This window comes from Rattus norvegicus, chromosome 17 (assembly GCF_021556685.1).
Source record: "Rattus norvegicus strain SHRSP/BbbUtx chromosome 17, alternate assembly SHRSP_T2T, whole genome shotgun sequence".
NCBI lineage: Eukaryota > Metazoa > Chordata > Mammalia > Rodentia > Muridae > Rattus > Rattus norvegicus.
Genome location: NC_141550.1, coordinates 15,739,853 through 15,760,397, shown reverse-complemented (window position 1 = coordinate 15,760,397; position 20,545 = coordinate 15,739,853). Strand labels below are relative to the sequence as shown.

General features: G+C 48.2%; 1 protein-coding gene across 4 annotated transcripts in view; it reads right to left on the bottom strand.

The window, feature by feature from the left end:
* Positions 1 to 20,545, bottom strand: part of Phf2 (PHD finger protein 2) — a 69,273-nt gene that overhangs the window by 28,161 nt on the left and 20,567 nt on the right. For all 4 annotated transcript variants that reach the window (XM_087590480.1, XM_087590479.1, NM_001415143.1 and 1 more), the window contains 2 exon segments: positions 4,352 to 4,437; positions 882 to 996 (listed from right to left, as the gene is read on the bottom strand). In XM_087590480.1, coding sequence (XP_087446606.1) covers positions 882 to 946 — 65 coding nt within the window. In that variant the 5' untranslated portion in view covers positions 947 to 996; positions 4,352 to 4,437.

The following is a 20,545-nucleotide window of genomic DNA, read 5'->3' as shown; positions in this document are numbered from 1 at the left end:
TCTCTGCGCAGAGGAGCAAGGACAAACATAAGCTCAGCTGCTCGTGTGAGGTTTCACAATAAACATCAACAGAAACCCACAAACTGAGAACTCTTGCCCAGTGATGCTATCCTTCCGAAGTAAGAGAGAAATGAAGATCTTCAGCCAGACAAAGAACCAACGTCTCAACTGTAGGCGACTCAGAACAGCTCCCCTAAACTGCCCTTCCCACGGGGACCCTGGCCTGCCCATTTCTTTGCCAGACCTCAGACAGAACAAGGATGCAGGAAGTAGAAGAAAGGTAAGGACCTCTACCAGGTGGCAAGAGCGTGACACCAGGACGGAAAGATCATTTCCACCCAGAGTGCAGAGTACCCAAGAGGTGCTGGAGAGGGGAGAAGTGACCTGCCTGTGGAAGGCCTGAAGCTCCTGCCTCCACAGCAGGCTCCTGCCCTTTGCTCTCCTGTAAGAGGAAGTCCCCTGTGAAAGACATGTGGACTGAGTGTGACTGTAGCCTTGGTGCAGTGATTGGAAGATGGAGGGAGGACGCAGGGCTTAAGTGGATGATGGGTCCATGCCTTAGACAGCACTGCTAGACCACACCAGGAGGTGGCCCGCCCACCTTGGAAGGCTTGCCCATCTGAGGAAGGTTTGCCCACCTTGGAAGGTTTGCCCACCTGAGGAAGGTTTGCCCACCTGAGGAAAGTTTGCCCACCTGAGGAAGGCCTGCCCACCTTGGAAGGTTTGCCCACCTGAGGAAGGTTTGCCCACCTGAGGGAGGTTTGCCCACCTGAGGAAGGTTTGCCCACCTTGGAAGGTTTGCCCACCTGAGGAAGGTTTGCCCACCTGAGGAAGGTTTGCCCACCTGAGGAAGGTTTGCCCACATGAGGAAGGTCACCAACCTGGGGAAGGTTCGGCTCCGCAGCTCCTTGATGAACAGCTGGCTGCCATTCTGCACTGGCTTCATGTCCGGTGTCTGCCCAGGGCCATGCTTGTGCCAGGTCCGCTTTTTCTTGACTGTGGAGGAGACAGAGATTGGGCCTGTTCTAAGTACAGCCCCCCACCCAATTCTGGAGGCCCTTATGCCTATAGAGAGCGCCCCAGCCGGGCATCACAGGGCACAGAAAGGAAGCTAGGAAGCTCATCAATACAGCCCACAGGCTGCTTGACTTCCACTGCCACCTTCCTGCCAGGGCCTTCCCCATCCATACATTCTTTCCCCACCTCCCAATCAATGTGCCCATGAACCAACCCATAATGATTGCCAACGTGTAGGGATGTCAAGCTCTCTGTGGTACTGAAGTTGTCATGTAGCCCTCTGAGCAACAAAGGGCAGTGCTGGGGAAACACCTGGGTTCTCACCCTGACCCCACAGTGAGCATGACAGTGATGGCCCGAGCCAGGGAGGGGAGTGGGTCTCATCAGCAAGGTGGGTACACTGTGCACATCCGAGCCTCGTGCTGCGGCTACAGAGCTCACTACATCTCTGCTCTCTACCACAGGAGGCACGTCTAGGAGCCTGACATCCCTGTACCAAGTTTTCTGTTTGTCAGATAAACCTGTCTCAAGACTCTGATCAAGACCCACAGGCCAAAATCACCTCAAAGAACACACAGAGACTGTGTAAGGTTTGCAGTTGAGCTTAGAACCCACACCACTATTGCTTAATGAAGAGAAATTAACATGAGATGGCCCGCCTCAGGCTAGGGTGAAAGGGACAGAAAGGAAGAGGTGGGTTTTCAACCTCAGGAGGGCTGGAGCCCTCCAGGACCACGGAAGTGCGTCTCGTCACCAAGGTTTGGGGGCCAGAAGTTTGACTAGAGCTGGTGTCACAGGCAGCCATTACTGAACTGTGCTGCCTCAGCTCAAATCTGAGCACTCATGATAGTTGACAAAGGGCTAGAACTCTGGACCATGGTGGCTGAAGGAGCCCAGGTCTCTCAAAGACAGCAGTGAGAGTCTATACCCCAGTGTGTACATAGCCTGCTGTGAACACGTGTAAATGGACACACACACACACACATACACACACATACATGTCCACACAAACATAAGCATGCTCTGACTGAAGTCTGTGCCCCAGATATATAAGCTAAAAACCTCAATCCTCAAGGTGATTAGGAGGTGGGGCATCTTAGAGGCGAAAGCCGAGAGACTGAAGTCCTCTCAGTGGGGACAGAAACCATGGGAGACGGGAGGATCCCTCACCCTCCTGCCCTACGAGAAGACGCCATAGATGCTAGCCAGCACTCGATTTTGGACTTCTCTATCCTCGGGATGGCACAAAATGAATATCCTGCTTTCTAAGCTGCACAGCCTGTGGCATTGGTTACAAAAGCAAAAACAGAAAACCAACATTTACAGTGGTACACAGGTACCCTCTCCACAATCACGCCCTGGGAGCTGGCTCCAGGGCTCCAGGCCACCTGTGCAGCCTCTGCTCAAACCCCTCCCTGCCACCAGGCCCAGGGGCAGGGTTTGGTGACCAAGTGCATATACCTTCCCCAGTGGATAGGGTGTTGACACAGCAAATGCTGTTTCTGAAGATGCCCAAACCCTCACCCTGCCCCCCAATTCAAACCGATGGCCACTGATGTGACCTGCTCAAATCCACACCATACCTTCATTGTGCTCTGGGCAGATTCAGGCAAGAGCCTCCAAGCCAGGACCCCTTGAAACATTTGTGACTGCCAGGAGAGGCTCCAGACAGTTTCTAACTTCTCTGAGATTCGGGAGTCTCCTTAGAAATGACTCCTAGGTGCACCTGTGGCAGGAACCATCAGGGCAGGGTGACCCTAGCATTTTCCAGATCACCCTCATTAGGGCGCCTGGGAAGAGCACACACTTCTCTATCCCATCCTCCTTAAGAACTTGCCTGATGATAGTCCGACCATGCTCTGCCCTGACCCAGCCTCCTAGGCCCCAGAGACCAGCTCCAAGTCCTGGTGGAAGCTCTCCATGTTGGTCTTATTTCTGACATAAAGATAAAGAAGACCCTGAGCTCCACAAGGTTCCAGGAGAGTGAGAACACTCCTTCCTGTCCGTATCATCAGTAACTTAGCTTACCCACCTCGAGACGCTCTGAGCATAAGCGCTCTGGGTCTGGGCAGTCTGGAAGGTGCCTTAGAGTCCTGGATGATGGTCTGGCGGCACAGCCAGATGCTAAGGACGTGCTAGGGCACGACCAGGAACCACAGCTGCCTCACCATTCTAGCAATGCACAGAGGCTGAGCCCTTGAAGAGCCAAGAGACAGCAGAGAGCCCAGGAGCTAGGAGAGCCCACCCCACTTAGTACCAGTCTTACCAGGAGCCACACCAGGCTCCAGTGTCCCTAGAGTTTTAGATAAGCTTCGGCCCACTGAACAGGAGATGCCCCCCAATACCAATGTCCTCCTGTTAACTGAGTAACCCTGGTACTGGAGTCTCCTGGTGCCTGTGTCTCCCATGGCATGCATCCCTGCCTCACTGCCCCCACCCCACTGTCTGTATCTCTCTCATCTTCATCTCTCTTATGTCCACAGGGAACACGGCCTCTCAGCTTGCACTGAGCACTGGGGTGAGACTCTCCTGAAAGGAGAGTGACATGGTGACTATGATGGGAGAGAGTCACAGGGGATCCAAATCCCCCAACTCAGTCCTGTAGCCTCAAGCATGCGATGTGAATAGTGAAACAGTAAGAGAACGTCCACCTGCAGTGTATGTGAGTGTTTCTCACACCAGCATAGGCAGGAGCCCTGGGGATGAGGATAGACACATAGACACACACACACGCACGCACACACACACACACACACACACACACACGCACACGCACACGCACACGCACACGAGCACACGCACAGGTCCAGTCCCTGTGTCCTGCTGGTTACATCTTTGCTGTCCACTTATAACTGGGACTCAAGCTTGGAGCTCAAAGTCCACTTAGATGAACTTGCACAGTATAAGGTGAGCCTGCTCCTGCTGCATAGCAGGGCCCAGAGGACAAGAGTAGGAAGGAGGAGCGCTGGATACACAGCAGCAGACTCTGTGGGAAAGCCAAGCCCTCAAAGACTTCCTGTAGGGGTGTTAGGTAGGAAAAACCAAGCCCCTAGAGGACAGATTATAGGGCCACACACATGTGCAGCTTGGCTGAGCTGGGGGCCTTGGACACCACTTTCATCATCTGAGCACCAAGCCCACACTGAACAGGAGCTGGCCTGCCCACTATAGGTGCTAAGTGTGACCCTGGCAAAGCCTTGGGAATGGTGGAATCTATATGGCTGCCTCTGAGGGCAAGAGTAAACCAAAGGGCAATCTGCTGAGCTGGAGGGGTTCCCGGCACCAGAGCCACGGGGCCATGACCCCGATGTTCCACATGGGCTGAGGTACTTACGCGTGGACTTGCCATGGGTTTTCTCGCAGTTCGGGCAGTGGTAAATGTCGATGTCTGGTGCCTCTTCCTCTTCCACCCCAACACAGCTAAAACGGGAGGAGACAGGCTGTTATTCCCCTCCCATTCACTCTCCCTCAGCACCGTCCGTGAGCTTGGAGCAGCTCTTGCTCACTGCTGGGAAGCAGGACCAGTGGAACTGTGGAGGGCTGTGGTCCTTGGAGAGGGAGGGGAGAAAGGGCTGCAGAGCTGCCCTCCTCAGACATGAATCTGCAGTGGGAGTCGCACATGGTGGCAGACGCTGCCTCAGTGAGGACCACCCCCACCATCACCCTGGGAGGGTAAGGGGAGGCACACGGCCTTATCTAGCAGTAGCTGGAGGACAGAACATTCTGGGAAGCCTAGAGAATCCTGAGCTGTACTACAACCACTTGTCCCACTCAGATTCAGGAGGTCAGGGCAAGGTTGAAGGACAGTGACCAATGTGTCCCTCCTGAGAGGGCTTCCATGGCCCCAAGATCCCGCTGAGAAACTTGGCTCAGGAGACAGCGGCCACATGAACGAGGGTGGAGCCAAACACCTCGACCTGCAACACCGACAGCAAAATGAAAAGGTGGCTCTACTCTGACACTCTCCAGTCTTGGCTACAGGCGACAGAAGCCAGCAGGAGGGCCTGACGGAAAGGAGGGCAGAGTATGGGGACAGGTGACTCCCACTGATGGGAAAGTCGCTGGAAAACATGCCAATGCACCCTTCCAGCGAGCACAGAGGCATGACCAGAGTTACCTGGCATATTTTAAAGTGGCCTTTCCTGAGGGCAGCCCCAGAGGCTCCATCCAGGAAGGACTAAGGGAACTGGCTGTCTAGAAGCCGCCAGTGTACACTATGCAGATGACTTTTGCATAGGACACATGCTACAAATCCATCAAAAGTTCCCAAACTGCTTCCAGCTGTATTTAGCACAACTTTTAAAATGTGCTTTTGTCTTTTTTTTTTTTTTTATGTATGGCCTCATGATGTATGAGCTCATAGGAAACCACTATACATTCTATTAAAAATTAGTAAGAGGAGCTGAGGAGATGGCTTAGTCTGTGAAGGGCTTGCTGTGTAAGCACCAAGACCTGAGTTCAGAACGGATGCAAGGAAAGCAGGGTGCAGTGGCCAGTGCCCACGGTCCCAGCACTGGTGAGATAAAGGCAGGCACTTTCTGGGGGTTCACTGGCTGGATAGCGTAGCCTAACCAGTGAGCTTCAGAGCCCAAGTCGAGACCCTGTCTTAACAAAAACAAACACAGCTTTGATGCACAAGGCTGACCTCTGCAAACCTTGGGCAAGAAAGGGGAGAGGCTTTTCTTGACTTTCTGTATCCCTCACACATCACCTGACAGGCTAGCACACCTCTGTACCTCGGAGCTTGTTTCCCATTAAATCGGGATTTCCTCCATATTATTCGGGGAGAGTTTGGTAAAATGTGTACCTAACCCAGTAACACCAGAGAGAATCAGCCAAGCCAAGAGTTTACCAGCTCTTACCCAGACTCACCAAGATAAAGAGAAAGGACCGAACAATCACTGAAACCACACATGGAAGAAAAGATACTTGGCCCCAAGGAAAGGAAAAGAAAACTGCAAGGGGAACATTTATAGACCAACAGATTAGGTAGGGAGGGCAAAATGGACAAAGTCCTCGGAACACATAAACTACAAAAAGTACCCCCCAAAAACAGCTGAGTAAGCTGTAATTCAGCAGCAGAGTGCGTGTTGACCCCATCTAAACCCCAGGGACCGATTCCCAACAGCCAGCAGCACATAGGTACACTGACAAAACAGAAAATCAACAGAACTATAAGACGACACGCTGTCTGTCATTCCTCCCTCAGAAAACTCCAGAGACCAGCAAGATGGCTGAGCGGGTAAAGGTGAGATCAACTCCCTGAACCCAAAGGGTAGAAGAGAACAGACAACCTGGTAGTTGTCCTCTGCCCTCCATGTGTGTGCTGTGGTGCATGCCTAAGCATGAGCATGCACATACACACATGCACACACACACATACGCACATACACATATGCACACGTATACACACACACAATGAATAAAGTGATGGAAAGGAAAAGCCCAGAGACAGCACTAGTGGATTCTATCAAAAACAATACCAATCTTCCTCAGAAACAAGCAGATAAGAAAGTAACATCCCTGACCCACACACCACCGGATTTTGGTGCTGTGGATGAATTTAGGGCCTTAGCCATGCTAGATAAGGATTCTACTTCTTATCCCCAGCCCTCCTGATTCCTTTTATGAGATCAGTAACATCTTGATTTCAAAGCCAGACAAAAGCATATGAGAAAACAAAAGAGAAACAACTCTTATTAATAGCAGTATAAAATCCCCTGCAAACTATATCGTGAAGTCCAGCGGCACACCAAGGGGGCCTGAATTCCACAATCATGAGCCTTGCCTCAGGAATGGAAGGATAGCTCAGCACATGAAGTAAACCAATGCTTCAGTACCTGCGGCATCACACCTGACTACAATGAAAGGGTGCATCCTGGGCCCTCCTGGAGGTTACACGGAAGTGGGGATCATGTGACCTTCACCCGACTCTGAGGGCAAAAGGCAAGGAGCACACCGAGGAGGTCCTCTCTCCCTCACATTTCTGTCCCCCTCTTTCCCAATCCTGCCCCAGCCCCCATCCTTCCTAAGATGTTCTTACCTTATATAAACACAAGGATCACCTCAACCGATACAGAAAAAGCACTTGGCAAGTCCAGCACCTAGTCATAATTTTATTTATTTTTATTTGTGGGGGAGGGAGACAGAGTTTCTCTGTAGCCTTGGCTGTCCTAGAACTCACTCTGTAGACCAGGCTGGCCTGGAGATCCCCCTGTGTCTGCCTCCGAGTGGTGGGATTAAAGATGTGTATCACAACTCCTGGCTCTTCAGAAGAAAAAACATTTTAACTCTACGGAGTGAAAATAGAAGATACCTTCCTACAAGGTAAAGACCTGATGTGAAAACCTCACAGCTAATATCACATAGTACGATAAGCCAAAACCTCTCTGCAGAAGATCTGAAATGAGCAAGGATGCTTCTGCTCAGTGCTGTTAGAGGGGCTAGTCAGAACAATTAGACAGCAAGACTATATAGAAAGCCTTCGACTAGACAGAGGTGAAGGAATCTTTATTTGCAGATGACAAGCTTAAATATACAGAAAACCACAGGGAAACACGTATACAAAAGATGCTAGCCCTAATAAACAAGGAGGGAGGCTGTAGGACGCAAGATTACCACACCAGCACAGCTGTGTGGCAGACACTGGCACCAGACAATCTGAAAAGAAAACCCAGGAGGCGATGACACACACATCAAGAAGGTCAAGCTGCTGAGAGAAATGCACCACGAATTCAGGCGAGATCTGTCCACTGCCGAAGCACCCGTAAAAGCTGACTTTACAGTCACATGGAACCGCGAGGAACCCCCAAATACCCAAATATTCATAAACAAAGATGAAGTAAAGAAGACACACACTTCACAACTTCAAAACACACAACAAAGCCACAGTCACCCAAACAGTTTGCCGCTAGCACCGAGCTAGCTAGAAACAGACCAGCAGAATAGAACCCAGAAATAAAAGATCATTCAATAGGGAAAGACTATTCTCTCTGTCTGTATGTCTCTCTCTGTCTCTGTCTCTGTGTGTGTGTGTGTGTGTGTGCAAACATGCATGTGTGAGACTGTATGCACATGCATTTACAGATAAACACATATGTGTACATGCATATAGATGCCAGGGCAGGACATTGGGTGCCTTCTTCTGTGCTCTCTGCCTTACTGTCTTGAATAGGATCTTTCAGAACCCGAACCTTACCATGTATAGACTAGCTAGCCTGCGAGTTCCTAATTCTCTATTCCTAATGCCCACCTGGCACCCTACGGGAAAATTAACTGCAAACAAAATGATAAGCCAAATATAAGGTCTAAAATGGTAAAGGTATTTATTAGAAGAAAACATGAAATCCTCATGCCTTGGGATTCGGCAGTGGGTAACTAGATATAACACCAAAGAAAGAGGCAGCAGCAGCAACTATGAATGATAAACTGGGACTTATCGAAATTAAAACCTTTGTGCATCTAAGACTGGGTCAAGCAACAGTTCCTCATGGATGGGGGCGGGGCTCACGAAGTCCCACCCCTTCCCTTTGTGCATCTAAGATTGGGTCAGGCAACAGCTCCTCATGGATGGGGGCGGGGCTCACGAAGTCCCACCCCTTCCCAAAGATCTGACTGGCAGTTGATGGATATTAGTTAGGGAAGGGAGAGCCATTTTCTTCAGTACTGTACCTTTGATAAGTTGTCCCGGTAACTAACCTCCTCACTCATGCTTGTCCAGAAATCCCAATTCAGTGTTCAAAAAATAAGGAAAAAGAGGAGGGGACTTGAAACCACAGGGCTTGTGGGGAATGAGAAGAGCTTCAGCAGGAGGGAAGAGCAAGGAAAGAGTGTGTGTGTGTGTGTGTGTGTGTGTGTGTGTGTGTGTGTGTGTATCAAAGAATTATTTCAACTTAATTAAAAGCCAGGTTTGTACATCAAAGGACACTGTTGAGAAAGAAAAGTCTGCCTATAAATGAGAAAATATTTTTAGATTACATATCTGGTAAGGGTCTAGCATCCAAATACATAAAGAACTCATATAGCACAATAATAAAATAGCCTAGTTTTAAAATGAGCAAATGACGCAGACACACACCTCCCCAGAGGAGAATAAGCAGCTGTCAAGCACACAAACCGTTGCTGAACGCTCTAGTCATTAGAGAGGTGCAAATCAAAAGTCCACACTCGGTGGGACCGCTACAGCTTTTTATGAAGATGTGGAGACACCGTGACCCTTCCATAATCTCCTTAGTTGAGAGATGTAAAATGGTGCAGACACAGAAAAAAAAATGATTTCCTCAGAAAATCAACATAAAATGAAATATAAGCCAGCAGTTTCACTTGGCTATGCATCTAAAGTTTAAGAACTGGCATTCTGTCAATTCACAGAAAGCAGTGGGATGGACTGTTACTAAGATGGGTACAGCATCCAACATCCGAGACAGGCCGACAGAGCAACAACATGGGATCACGCACGTAAAATACTGTTTGTCTCGAAGACTACCCATTCCGCAACACAGACGAATGGAAAAACGCATTGGTGAAGAAAAAAGTCTAACATACAGTGCTAACATTGTATAACAACTCCAGACAAAATGTCTGTAACGAGTAAGTCTAAGAGAAGCAAGTGGCAAGTGAGGTGCCAGGGGTGGGTTTGTAGCTCGACTTGAAGTGATTTTATGGAACGCTGGCAAAATGCTGCTATGGGGCATCTACACTGGCCACAGAGTGTTCACACCAGCCTTGGGGGAGAATTCACACCAGCTATGGAGTATTTCACACTGGCCGTGGGGAATTCACACCAGCCACAGAGGATTCACAGATGTTATGGAGCACTCACACAAGCTTTGGGAGCGCTTTACACGGCCACGGAGAATTCACACCAGCCATGGGGCATCCACGTCAGGGATGGAGGAGTCACGGCAGCCATAGATACAGCATTCACACAAGCACAGAGCATTCACACGAGCCATGGAGCGTTTGTACTGGCCAGGAAGTATTCACACCACCATGGAGCCTGTACAAAGGGTCTGACTCTGACTTGTCTATCAGGAGAGTCTCTTCTGTGAGCCTATTTACAGACTGGGTTTGCTTACAGAAAAGTCAAGCATGGCAGGTAGACAGCACACTTCCCTAAGCATGAAGCAAGTCCCCAGTGTCACTCAGCTCTACAGCTGCTTCCCTGAGCACACCTCGGGTGTCCCTGATGACAATGCTCTGTGTCTTTTCTAAGAAATTCAGGGTCAGCTGTATCCCTCCCATCCAGAGGCAGCTGTGCCACTCCCAGAGGAAGGGAAAAGCCGCGGGTCCCTCCAAGTTCATTGCCACAGTCATTCTACTTACAGGACACAGCAGAACTGCCCCAGCCCTTGAAGCAAACTGGAGCTAGGAGCATGGGCGGACATGAAACCAAGGGCCAAGACGCTCGCGAGGACTGAACTAACAGGTATGTTAGGGCTACATGCTAAGGGCTGCATGTTGAGGGCTGTGTGTTAAAGGGTGCATCCCAGAAATCTGACTTCTAACTCTCTTAAAAGTAGAAAAATCACACTTAAAGGTTTATTTAAAGCAGCATTCATTGGGAAGAAGTTAGCAAGGCCCACACAAATGCTATTCTAATTAAAGCCAGGTCAAGACTTGCGTGTGGTGTGTACATATGTAAGTCCACCACTCTGGAAGCAGAGGCAAGAGAATCACCATAAATTCAAAGCCAGCCTCTATATAGTGAGTTTTGGGAAAGTCAGAGTTAACTCAAAACAAAATGGGAAGGCCAGGTCAGTGGTGGCTGCGAGTGACATGGAGAGGACACTCCCCTCCCAGAGGCCTATGGGGTCACTGCATCCCCCTCCTGGGCACGGTAATAAAGGCAATTCAGGACAATGAAACAGCTTCATATTGCACTGAGAAACATCAGGAACCAAAATAAAAGATCACTTGCAAATGAGTCACAGGCACCTAAGAGAGACTTGGGTTCAGCCCTGAAATGTGTGTCAAAGATGTAGCCGTGAAAAGACCATTTTCTTTACGAAAATCATACGGGAAAATGGTATCTGCCTGACTCGTGACTAAGCTGTAATAGTCATAGAAAAGGCCACCACAGCAGGAAATGCCCACCAAACTGGCAGCTAAAAGGGTGTTGCTGACTGTGCCAGTTAGCTGTCACCGTGTCCAAACACCTGAGAAAATCGACTTTAAAAGCGGAAAAACTTATTCTCGCTCATAGTTTGAGAGCTCTTGGTAGAGAGTCCCTTGGCCTATCTCTTTGATCCTGTGGTACAAAGCATTATGGTGGGAGCATGCAGCAGAGAAAGCCTGCCTTCCTCAGCAGGGAGCAGAGAGATGTGGGGGAGGGGTGGGCATGCCCTTCCAGGACGCTCCCCCAAAGACCTTACTTCCTCCCGCTAGCTTTCACTTCCTCAAGGTTCTGCACTGCAGGCTGGACCATGCAACCAACACACAGGTCTTTGGGGCACATTAATGTTCAAATGTTAACACTGATGCTGCATCAGTCCTAGCAGAAGTCCATGTCATCATGAGTCCATGGGTAGGCATTGTGTGTGTGTGTGTGTGTGTGTGTGTGTGTTATACATGTGCACATGTTCATGTGTGTGTGTGCATATGAGGCTGTGAATGCATGTGTAATTATACATGTAGAGGTCAGAGATCAGCATTGGACATCTTCCTTGGCTGCTCTCCATCTTCCTTTCTGAGACAGCGTCACTCAATGAACCTAGAGCTCACTGACACTGGCAGGGTGGCAGGCCTCCCTGTAAGGTGGGGTTTCAGGCTTTCACCTCACTTTTAAATGAATGCTGGGGACTCCACTTCAGACCCTCACGCTCACACAGGCCCTCAGCTCACACACTTTACCAACTGAGCCGCATCCCTCCAAAGTTAGAATTTGTTATGTTCACACAGTCAGACAGGTGTAAAACTCTTTGAGTATGTGATGCTAGCTATTAAAAGGACCTCGTGTGGGCTAGGTAAATACCTTACTACTGAGTTATACCCTTAGCCCTTAAAAATTTTTAATCATGAAAAATTATCTAATTTCATTTTAGCATTTTGTTTGTTTGTTTTTGTTTGTTTGAGAGCAGCGGCATGCACCTTTGATCCCGCACTTGGGAGGCGGAGGCAGGTGGATCTCTGAGTGGACACCAGCAAGTGAGACCCTGTCTCAAATCTATACTCTCTGACCCAGAGAAATCTTCTTTACAGAATGCTAGCCAAATCAAGTGCTGGTGCGTGCAGACCTTTCGGAGAAAGTGACTTGAGAAGAACGGAACACTTCGATCAGCAGAAAGACACAACTGAATGTAGCCCAGCCCTCTGGCTCACAGGAAACCCAAGTGAAAGTCTTTGTTTGCCTGGGAAACTCTGACTCCTTCCCAATCAACAGCAGCACCATTCGAGGGACCAAGTATGAGGAGGGAAGCTTCCTAGGGTTCAACCCTACAGCACTATGGTCTCAGGAAGAGACACTACAGTGTTCCAGCTGGGGACTCCACACCACAGAATCTCAGCTTCCAGAAGAATCGGAGAGGAGGCAAGCATGCAGGCGTGCATGTAAGCCCTCCTGTGTGTCAGGTGTGAACAGGATTCTTGTTCTCGAAATGGGACATTTGCAACAGAAAATATAAAGCACACCAAAACCAAAAACAAAATATGCAGACAGTAGTAGGCAAGGGTGCTCAGTGACTAGGGTACTCGCTGCCATGCCTGATGTCCTGAGTTCAATCCCCAAGACAGACAAGGTAGAAGGAGAGAGCCTTCTTCCGAACATTGTCCTCTGACCTCCATATGCATGCCTGGGCATACATGTGCACATTCACACACATACACACTCAAACACAAAGGGATCTTGAGAAAAGCCAGTGGTCAGAAGAAAAGCTCCTTACCTACATAGAAGCAAGGATGGACTTACATCCAATTTCTCAAAAATTTTGCAAGCATCAAGAGTATGTGGTAAACTATTTAAAGGGTTTGAAGGATCAGGCAACATATGGAATTCTGAGTCTAGCATTTTTAAATTTTGCATGTGCACGTGGTGGTCAGAGGGACTTGCATAGATCCTCCCTTTCCTCTGTGGGTTCTGAGATGGATCTAAGAGCCCCAGGCTTGACTGCAATGTCTCCTACTCACTTAGCTGCTCCCAGGCTCCTTAATTAATTAATTAGTTAAGTTTTATTTTTTATATAGCTTCTCACATAGCCCTGACTATGGCCTCAAACTCAGTATGAGCTTGAACTTTTGATTCTCCTGCCTCCAAGTTCCAAATGTGGGGTTATAGGTGTACACCACCATGTCTGGCAAAACTATCCTTTAAAGGTGAAGGAAAATAATCTCTATTTTAGGCAAAATTTGTGAGAACTAGCCACCAGTGTACCCTACTGCAAAAGTAATGTTAAATTAAGTTCTCTAGAGAGAAAAAGAATTACAAAGGGTAGAAACTCAAATTATATAAAGAACAGATGCTATTAAAAAGTAACAAGTTAAACGTTTTAATTTCATATTCTTTAAAATGTTTAAACACTTTTTATTTAGTGTGTATGGGGCAAAATACTACTGTCTGTGTATTTTGGTTTTGCTTTTGGTGTGCTTTATATTTTCTGTTGCGAATGTCTCTTTGGAGGCTGGAGAAATCCTCGCAGGAGCTGGTTCTCTCCCAGCATGCTGGGCCCAGGCAGTGAACCCAGGCAGCGAGACTTGGCAGTGTAGCCTACACCCACCCAGTCATCTCTCAGGCCCCTACTTCTCATACCCTTCACTGGCCTGAGTAATAAGTATCTGCAACAGTAATAAGCAATAGCAACAGTGTATACTGTGCCTGATGTTCATGGAGAGTTGAGTTAAAAACAGCAATGTTATAAAGCATGGGAAGGAATCCTTAAAATACTGTTTCTTCCTCCACCAAGAGCAGCTAGAGTCCTGGGAGAGAGGATGTGGAGTAGTCATCCATGTACATTGTACACTCAGAAGCAACTGACTTTAGCTGTAACGCTCTGCTGCTGTGATAAGGCGTCATGACTGAACCTGACTTATAGGAGAGCTGCCTTGATGTAGGGCTCCAGAGGGACAGTCCATAACGTCAGGGAGAAGCTAAGAGATGACATAGTCAACCACGAAAACAAAGTAGAGAGAGAGAGCTAACCGGAAGTGGGGTGAGGTTACAAACTTAAAGCCCGCCCTCAGTGACATACTTCCTCTAGCAAGGCTTCACATTGTGACAGTTTCATAACATCCCCAAACAAAACAGTGTCACCAACTGGGGAACAAGTGTTCAAATATATAAGCCTATAGGGGTCATTCTCATTCAAACCATCACAGCAACCACTAAAAATGTTTATTTTAAAAATATCATTGACAGAGAAAAAGAAAACTGAAATCCTACAACATGCTTAATTAAAGCCAATGCCAGTATAATAAAAGAATGGAAGGGAAAGGAGAGAGAGAGAGAGGAGTGATAGCTCCGTGGGTCAAGTGTCACATAATGTGATGATCTCAGGAGGATCCCTGGGCTTGCTGACCAGCTAACTTAGCAAACTGGTGAGCTCTGGATTCAGTGAGAAACATTGTTTCAAAAGAAAAGGTTAAAAAGTAACTGAGAAAGACACATAATATCAACCTCTGACTGGAGGCACAAAGGTGCATGCACATTTACACATGCATGCATATGTATGTATATGATGTATATGTATATATGTAAATGAATACTATGTAATTAATAGGAAACAATAGTAGATATGGTAAATATTAGCCCAACTATATCAATAATCACTTTAAAAATCAGTGTCTTAAATGTACTAATTAAAAGGCAGAGACTATAAAATAGATAGAAGGAGGAGGAGGAGGAGAAGAGGAGGAGGAAGAGGAGGAGGAAGAGGAGGAAGACGACGACGATGACCCAACTATGTGTTGTCCAGCAGAAACCCACTTTGCATGTGAAGACTCAGATACACTAAAACAGAAGGCCAGCATCATTTGCGGTGAGCATCTTTACCTGCTGAACCATCTCCCCAGCCCTGTTGTTAACTTCTTAGATGCAACCCCAAAGTCATGATTTATGAAAGAACTGGCAAGTTGGATTTCGTTAAAATCTAAAACACCTGCTCTGAAAAAGATGCTGCTTTGAGAATTAAAATGGCGAGCCACAAAATGAGAGACAATACTTGCAAAACACTGCTGTTAAAGACTGGTTCCAACATTTGCAAGAATTCTTAAAACTCAACAAGAAAATAGCCCAGTTTTGAAGTGGACCCTAGACCTCGACAAGCCCCTCCATAAGAAGATCTCTAGATGACCATTATAGGACACGAGCATGTGACAGACTATCAACATCACGGCACCAGAAGATGAGAATCAAAGCAAGGTCCCACAGCACGCTCACAAGGATGGCCAAACTGCAGAACCCTGACAACACTGAACATTGGTGGGAAAAGGGGTGATCAGGACACTCACTTATCAGTGGCATCACAGCCATTGGTGCATTGTAGCTGTGTGGTTTCTCGGAAAATGAACATGCTCTTACTGTGTGAGTCCATGGTTGCTCGCCCTAGTATCTACCCAGGAAGAGCTGAAAACTCACACGGCATTAAAACCTGTGCAGCATCCTAAACACTGGAGTGTAGAAGCAACAGTGAAGCTCTCTAGGAACCGAAGGGATAGACCATTAAACCATGGCACATCCGGGAAAGAAAATTCTCGCTTACATGGAGAGACATTGAACACTTGACCATACACTGCAAAGTGAAAGATGCCAGTCTGAAAAGCCATCAGAGCGTGGTTCTAACTATATGACAGCATGCAAAGCTATGGTGGCAGGAAAAAGCCCCAGTTCCCAGGGCTTGGGGTCAAGAGACAGCGGGAATTGATGACGCACAGAGACTTCAGAGAAACTGTTCTGTGCGATCCCACAATGGTGGGCTCATGGCATTATGGTCAAAATCCCCAGGATGTAGGGGCTGGGGAGAAGGCTTACTGGGTGAAACACTTGCTGTGTAAGAATGAGGATATGTTTGGAGCCACAGGACACATGTAAAGCCAAATGCAGTAGTGTGTCTGTAACCCCAGCACTCCTACAGCAAGGTGTAAAGACAGGAGAATCTCCAGGAGAGGACCAACACCTGAGGTTGTCCTTTGACCCACCAGCACTCATACATATGTGAACATACACACATACACAACATATATATACACAAACATGCACATCCATACACACATGCACACATACTACATACACACACATACACACACACCACATACACACACACATACCATACACACATACACAAACACACAAATACAAACACAAACATATACACATACATACCACACATACACATACATACATACACAAATACACACATACATACCACACACACATAACACAAATACACAAACACATACATACCATACACATTCAGATTTTAAAAAAAAAATAGGACACGTAATACAAAGAATGTCTTCTAGGAGCTAGCGAGATGGCTCAGTGTTAAGAACACTGGCTGCGGGGTTGGGGATTTAGCTCAGTGGTAGAGCGCTTGCCTAGGGAGCGCAAGGCCCTGGGTTCGGTCCCCAGCTCCGGAAAAAAAAGAACACTGGCGGCTTTTCCAGAGGACCTTGGTGTGATCCCCAACACCCACATGGCCGCTCACAACTACCTGTGACTCTGGTCTGATGGGGATTCAACCCCCTTTTCTCACCTCCAAGGGCACCAGGCTCACATGTGGTGCACGGACACACATGCAAGCAAAATACCAATACACATAAAATAATAAAAAAATTTTAAACAAACAATGGCTCACTTCTAAAACAAACTATAGACGTTAATGCTAAAACATCAACACTGTTCATCAACCGACTGCATCAGATATACTACACGGATATAAAGAATTCTGTAAGGAAACGGGGTGATGTGTAGGGGAGGGGAGGCAAACAGGAACTTGCTTAGTCATTCTTGCTTAGTCATTCTATACATTTATACTCTTCTTGCTTAGTCATTCTATACATTTAAAATCGGACTATAACTTGTCTACTAAAAATCATCCTGGGCCTAGAACTACAGGCCTAACCTCAGCTAACATAGAAGGCCTAACCTCGGCTACATAGGAGACTGAAACAGGATGGCAAATTTAAAATCAGTCTGAGTAGCTAAGAGAGCTGGGGATGCAGCTCAACGTGAAAGTGCTGACCTAGTGTGCTCAAGGCCTAAGGCCCAATATCCAGCACTGAGGAAGCAGTGAAAGAGAAGGGAGAGGAGAAAAAGAACCCAGTGCGTGGAAGACGCAGGGGAACGCTACTCACATGGGAAACTTTCCTAAAGAAGTCAGACCGTGCTGGAGCAAGAGGCAAAGGGCCAGGAGTGGGAGGCTGGCCCAGGGTCCTGGGTGCCATCAGGGCAGAGCTTGGAGGGGAGAGACCAGGGCTTAACACCTGGGCACCCTGAGAGCCTGCCGCAGGCCACACAGAGCTCGTAGAAGAGTGGGAGACAGTAGTGCTGGGATGTCTCCTTCCAGCCCAGACAGGCTCCAACTGCAGCGTGTGGAGGGACATGGGCAGGTTGGCAAACAACCCACAAAATACCCAGTCCTCACGAAGTGTGGAAAGTCCCGAGGTAGAAACAAGGAAGGTGGAAGCATGGGCTCACGGGCAGGGAGGCAGGCAGTCTGGCTACTCTCAGAGCCAGAAGCTGAGTCCTGTGGTACTTGCTCGTTACACTTATTTGTTTAGGGTATGCACATGCATGTCTGCTTGTTACACTTATTTATTTAGGGTATGCACATGCATGTGTCTGGAGAAAGTAAGCACCTCTTCTTTTCTCCTAACACAGGCAAGTACTCTAGTTTACAGAAACTAAGAGAGGAAAGGCCTCCCCCCACCACCAGAGCCTCGCTGCCCCGCCAGCTTCCACAGAAGGAATCCTGTCATGGCTCTGAGGTCATCAGCTCTTCAGAGGCACAGCCGGAGCACATAGCTTCGAGTTAACCGCTCCTCAAAGGCACTGGACACACAACGGCAATAGAGGCCCAGCTTCCCATGGGGCCCACCGGGGTCCGAGAACATTCCCTCCTCGGGCCTGACTAGTCTGGGCCATCAGATAGAACTGAGCCCTGTTCCTGGGCAGCACACGGTGCTGGGGTGTGAACTCCGAGTGTCCACTGCCTGCCTGTTCCTGAAAACATAACAGAGATTTGATCCACAAGACAACATGCACTGTGTCACATTCTTCCTCCAGGAAGGGGAGGGGCGTCGCTCAGACCCCAGCTGAGGTGGCTGGGCAAGACAGCCCACACTGCAGGAAAGAGGTTTGTAGGGCTTTATAGAAGCACCTTCAAGTGGCTGTAGTCGGGTTCTCACAGGTGAGATTAAAGATGTGCTGTTCTAGAAAGCTCTGTCTATCCCTCCTGCTCCTTTCTTCCCAGAGGAAGTGCCTGGTACCAAAGTCTACAGATGACACCCAAATCCCTCAGGACCTCAGAGACCTAGACAAGGCTGGTAAGGTCCTATCACATCACCTGACCACTGCCAGACACAGATAGACACAGAGACACAGCACAGACAGAAACAAGCACGCATACATGCACACACACACACCATACATATACTATACCAAGCAAACATATACACCACACATATCACACATAAAAATCATACATACAGATATACATATCACACACACATATATAAAAACATATAACACAATTATGCACATACATACCACACAATCTACACGCAAAGCAGACACCCCCTACATACTGCATATACTGCCCTCACAAACAAATCATGTTACAAGCAGAATACAACATGCAAGACACCACATGCATACACACTATATACACAGACATCACACACATGCATACACTTTACTCACTCTGCCCTGACCAGGCCAAGCTGTCACATGGAGCAGTACTGGGTGCTGAGTCCCTGGCCTCAAGGTCTTCCCTCACTGTGACTAAGAGTTGGCTTGCCTCTACCTGATGGTCAGAGTCAGCAGTTTAATTTCTGTGTCAGACAGGCCGGAGAGCATGGAAACCAGTGACCCAGAGACGGTCAGCACCCAAAACTAAGACCAGTCTCTAGTATCCTGCCCACTCCAACTGGCCTGCCTGATGCCTCCAAACCTGGCCCATAGGAGAGGAAGTGCCTGACAGTGAAAGGCCAGGCATGGCAGGGGCTGAGGACAAGGCAGCCAAGCTGGCGGCAGGCAAGCAACAGTTGCGGTGGACAGGAGAATCCAAAGTGAGACTAGCTATAAATCTGAACTATGATGGCATGTCCTACATTGTGGACAGACGCAAGCCAACACTGGCATAGCGCTGTAACTGGGCCTGCCCTGGTGAAGCACAGAAACTGGATAACACTAGGATGATGGCTCTTTTTGTTTCATGAGCTTAACCTCAAAAGACTCGAATCCAGTGTTCTCAAGAGCATTGTCTAAGCAGTAAGCCTCTGTGGCTGCATGAGCCTGCAGCAGAAGGCCAGCCACATACATGCGCGCACACACACACACACACACACACACACACGTGCGCGCAGGCATATACACACACATACACACACATACACACGTGAACATGTACACACATACATACACATGTGCACACATGTACACGCACACACACACACGTGAGTGTAGGCATATACACATATACACACCCTCACGTGCACACATGCACACACGTACACATACGCACACACGTGCACACACACACACCTGTAAAGAACACATGCAGGGTAGCAGGCAGCCCGCCATGTTCAATCTGCTCACAAAGAATGTGCCTCTGGGCTGTAGGTAGGTAAAATGCCTGTCATGCAAACATGAACCTGAATTTGGATATCCAGTACAAACATAAAAACCAGGCATTGGAGGAGCACGCCTGTGGCTTCAGTTCTGGGAAGCAAAGAGAGGTAGATCCTGGGAGTTCGCTGGCCAGGCAGGATAGCAGAAATGGAGTGTTTCAGTTCGTCGAGAGATACTGTCTCAAAGACTAAGGTGAGGAATGATAAAGACGCCTCACGGGGGCTGGGGAGATGGCTCAGTGGTTAAGAGCACCGACGGTTCTTCCCGAGGTCCTGAGTTCAAATCCCAGCAACCACATGGTGGCTCACAGCCATCTGTAATGGGATCTTGATGCCCTCTTCTGGTGTGTCTGAAGACTGCTACAGTGTACTCATATATAATAAATAAATAAAATATTTAAAAAAAAAAAAAAAAAGATGCCTCACGGAATCCACTGGCCTCCACGTTCGCAAACGCGTGCCTCCTGCATGGTGCTGGGTGCCTGACACACCAGGCTCAGCACCAAAGCATGATAAAGCCATCCCAGAGCTGGCTGTCATGTTACGTAATTCATATGGACAGACATCTTTCCCGTGTCTCAAAGTCCTCGGTTTCACAAAGCTCACCTGAACATTCTCGACTGGTGGTGACCCACACCTCTAACCCCAGCACTCGGGAAGCAGAGGCAGGCAGATCTTTGAATTCAAGGCTAGTCTGGTCTACAGAGAGAGTTCTAGACAATCAGGACTACACAGAAAAACTTTGTCT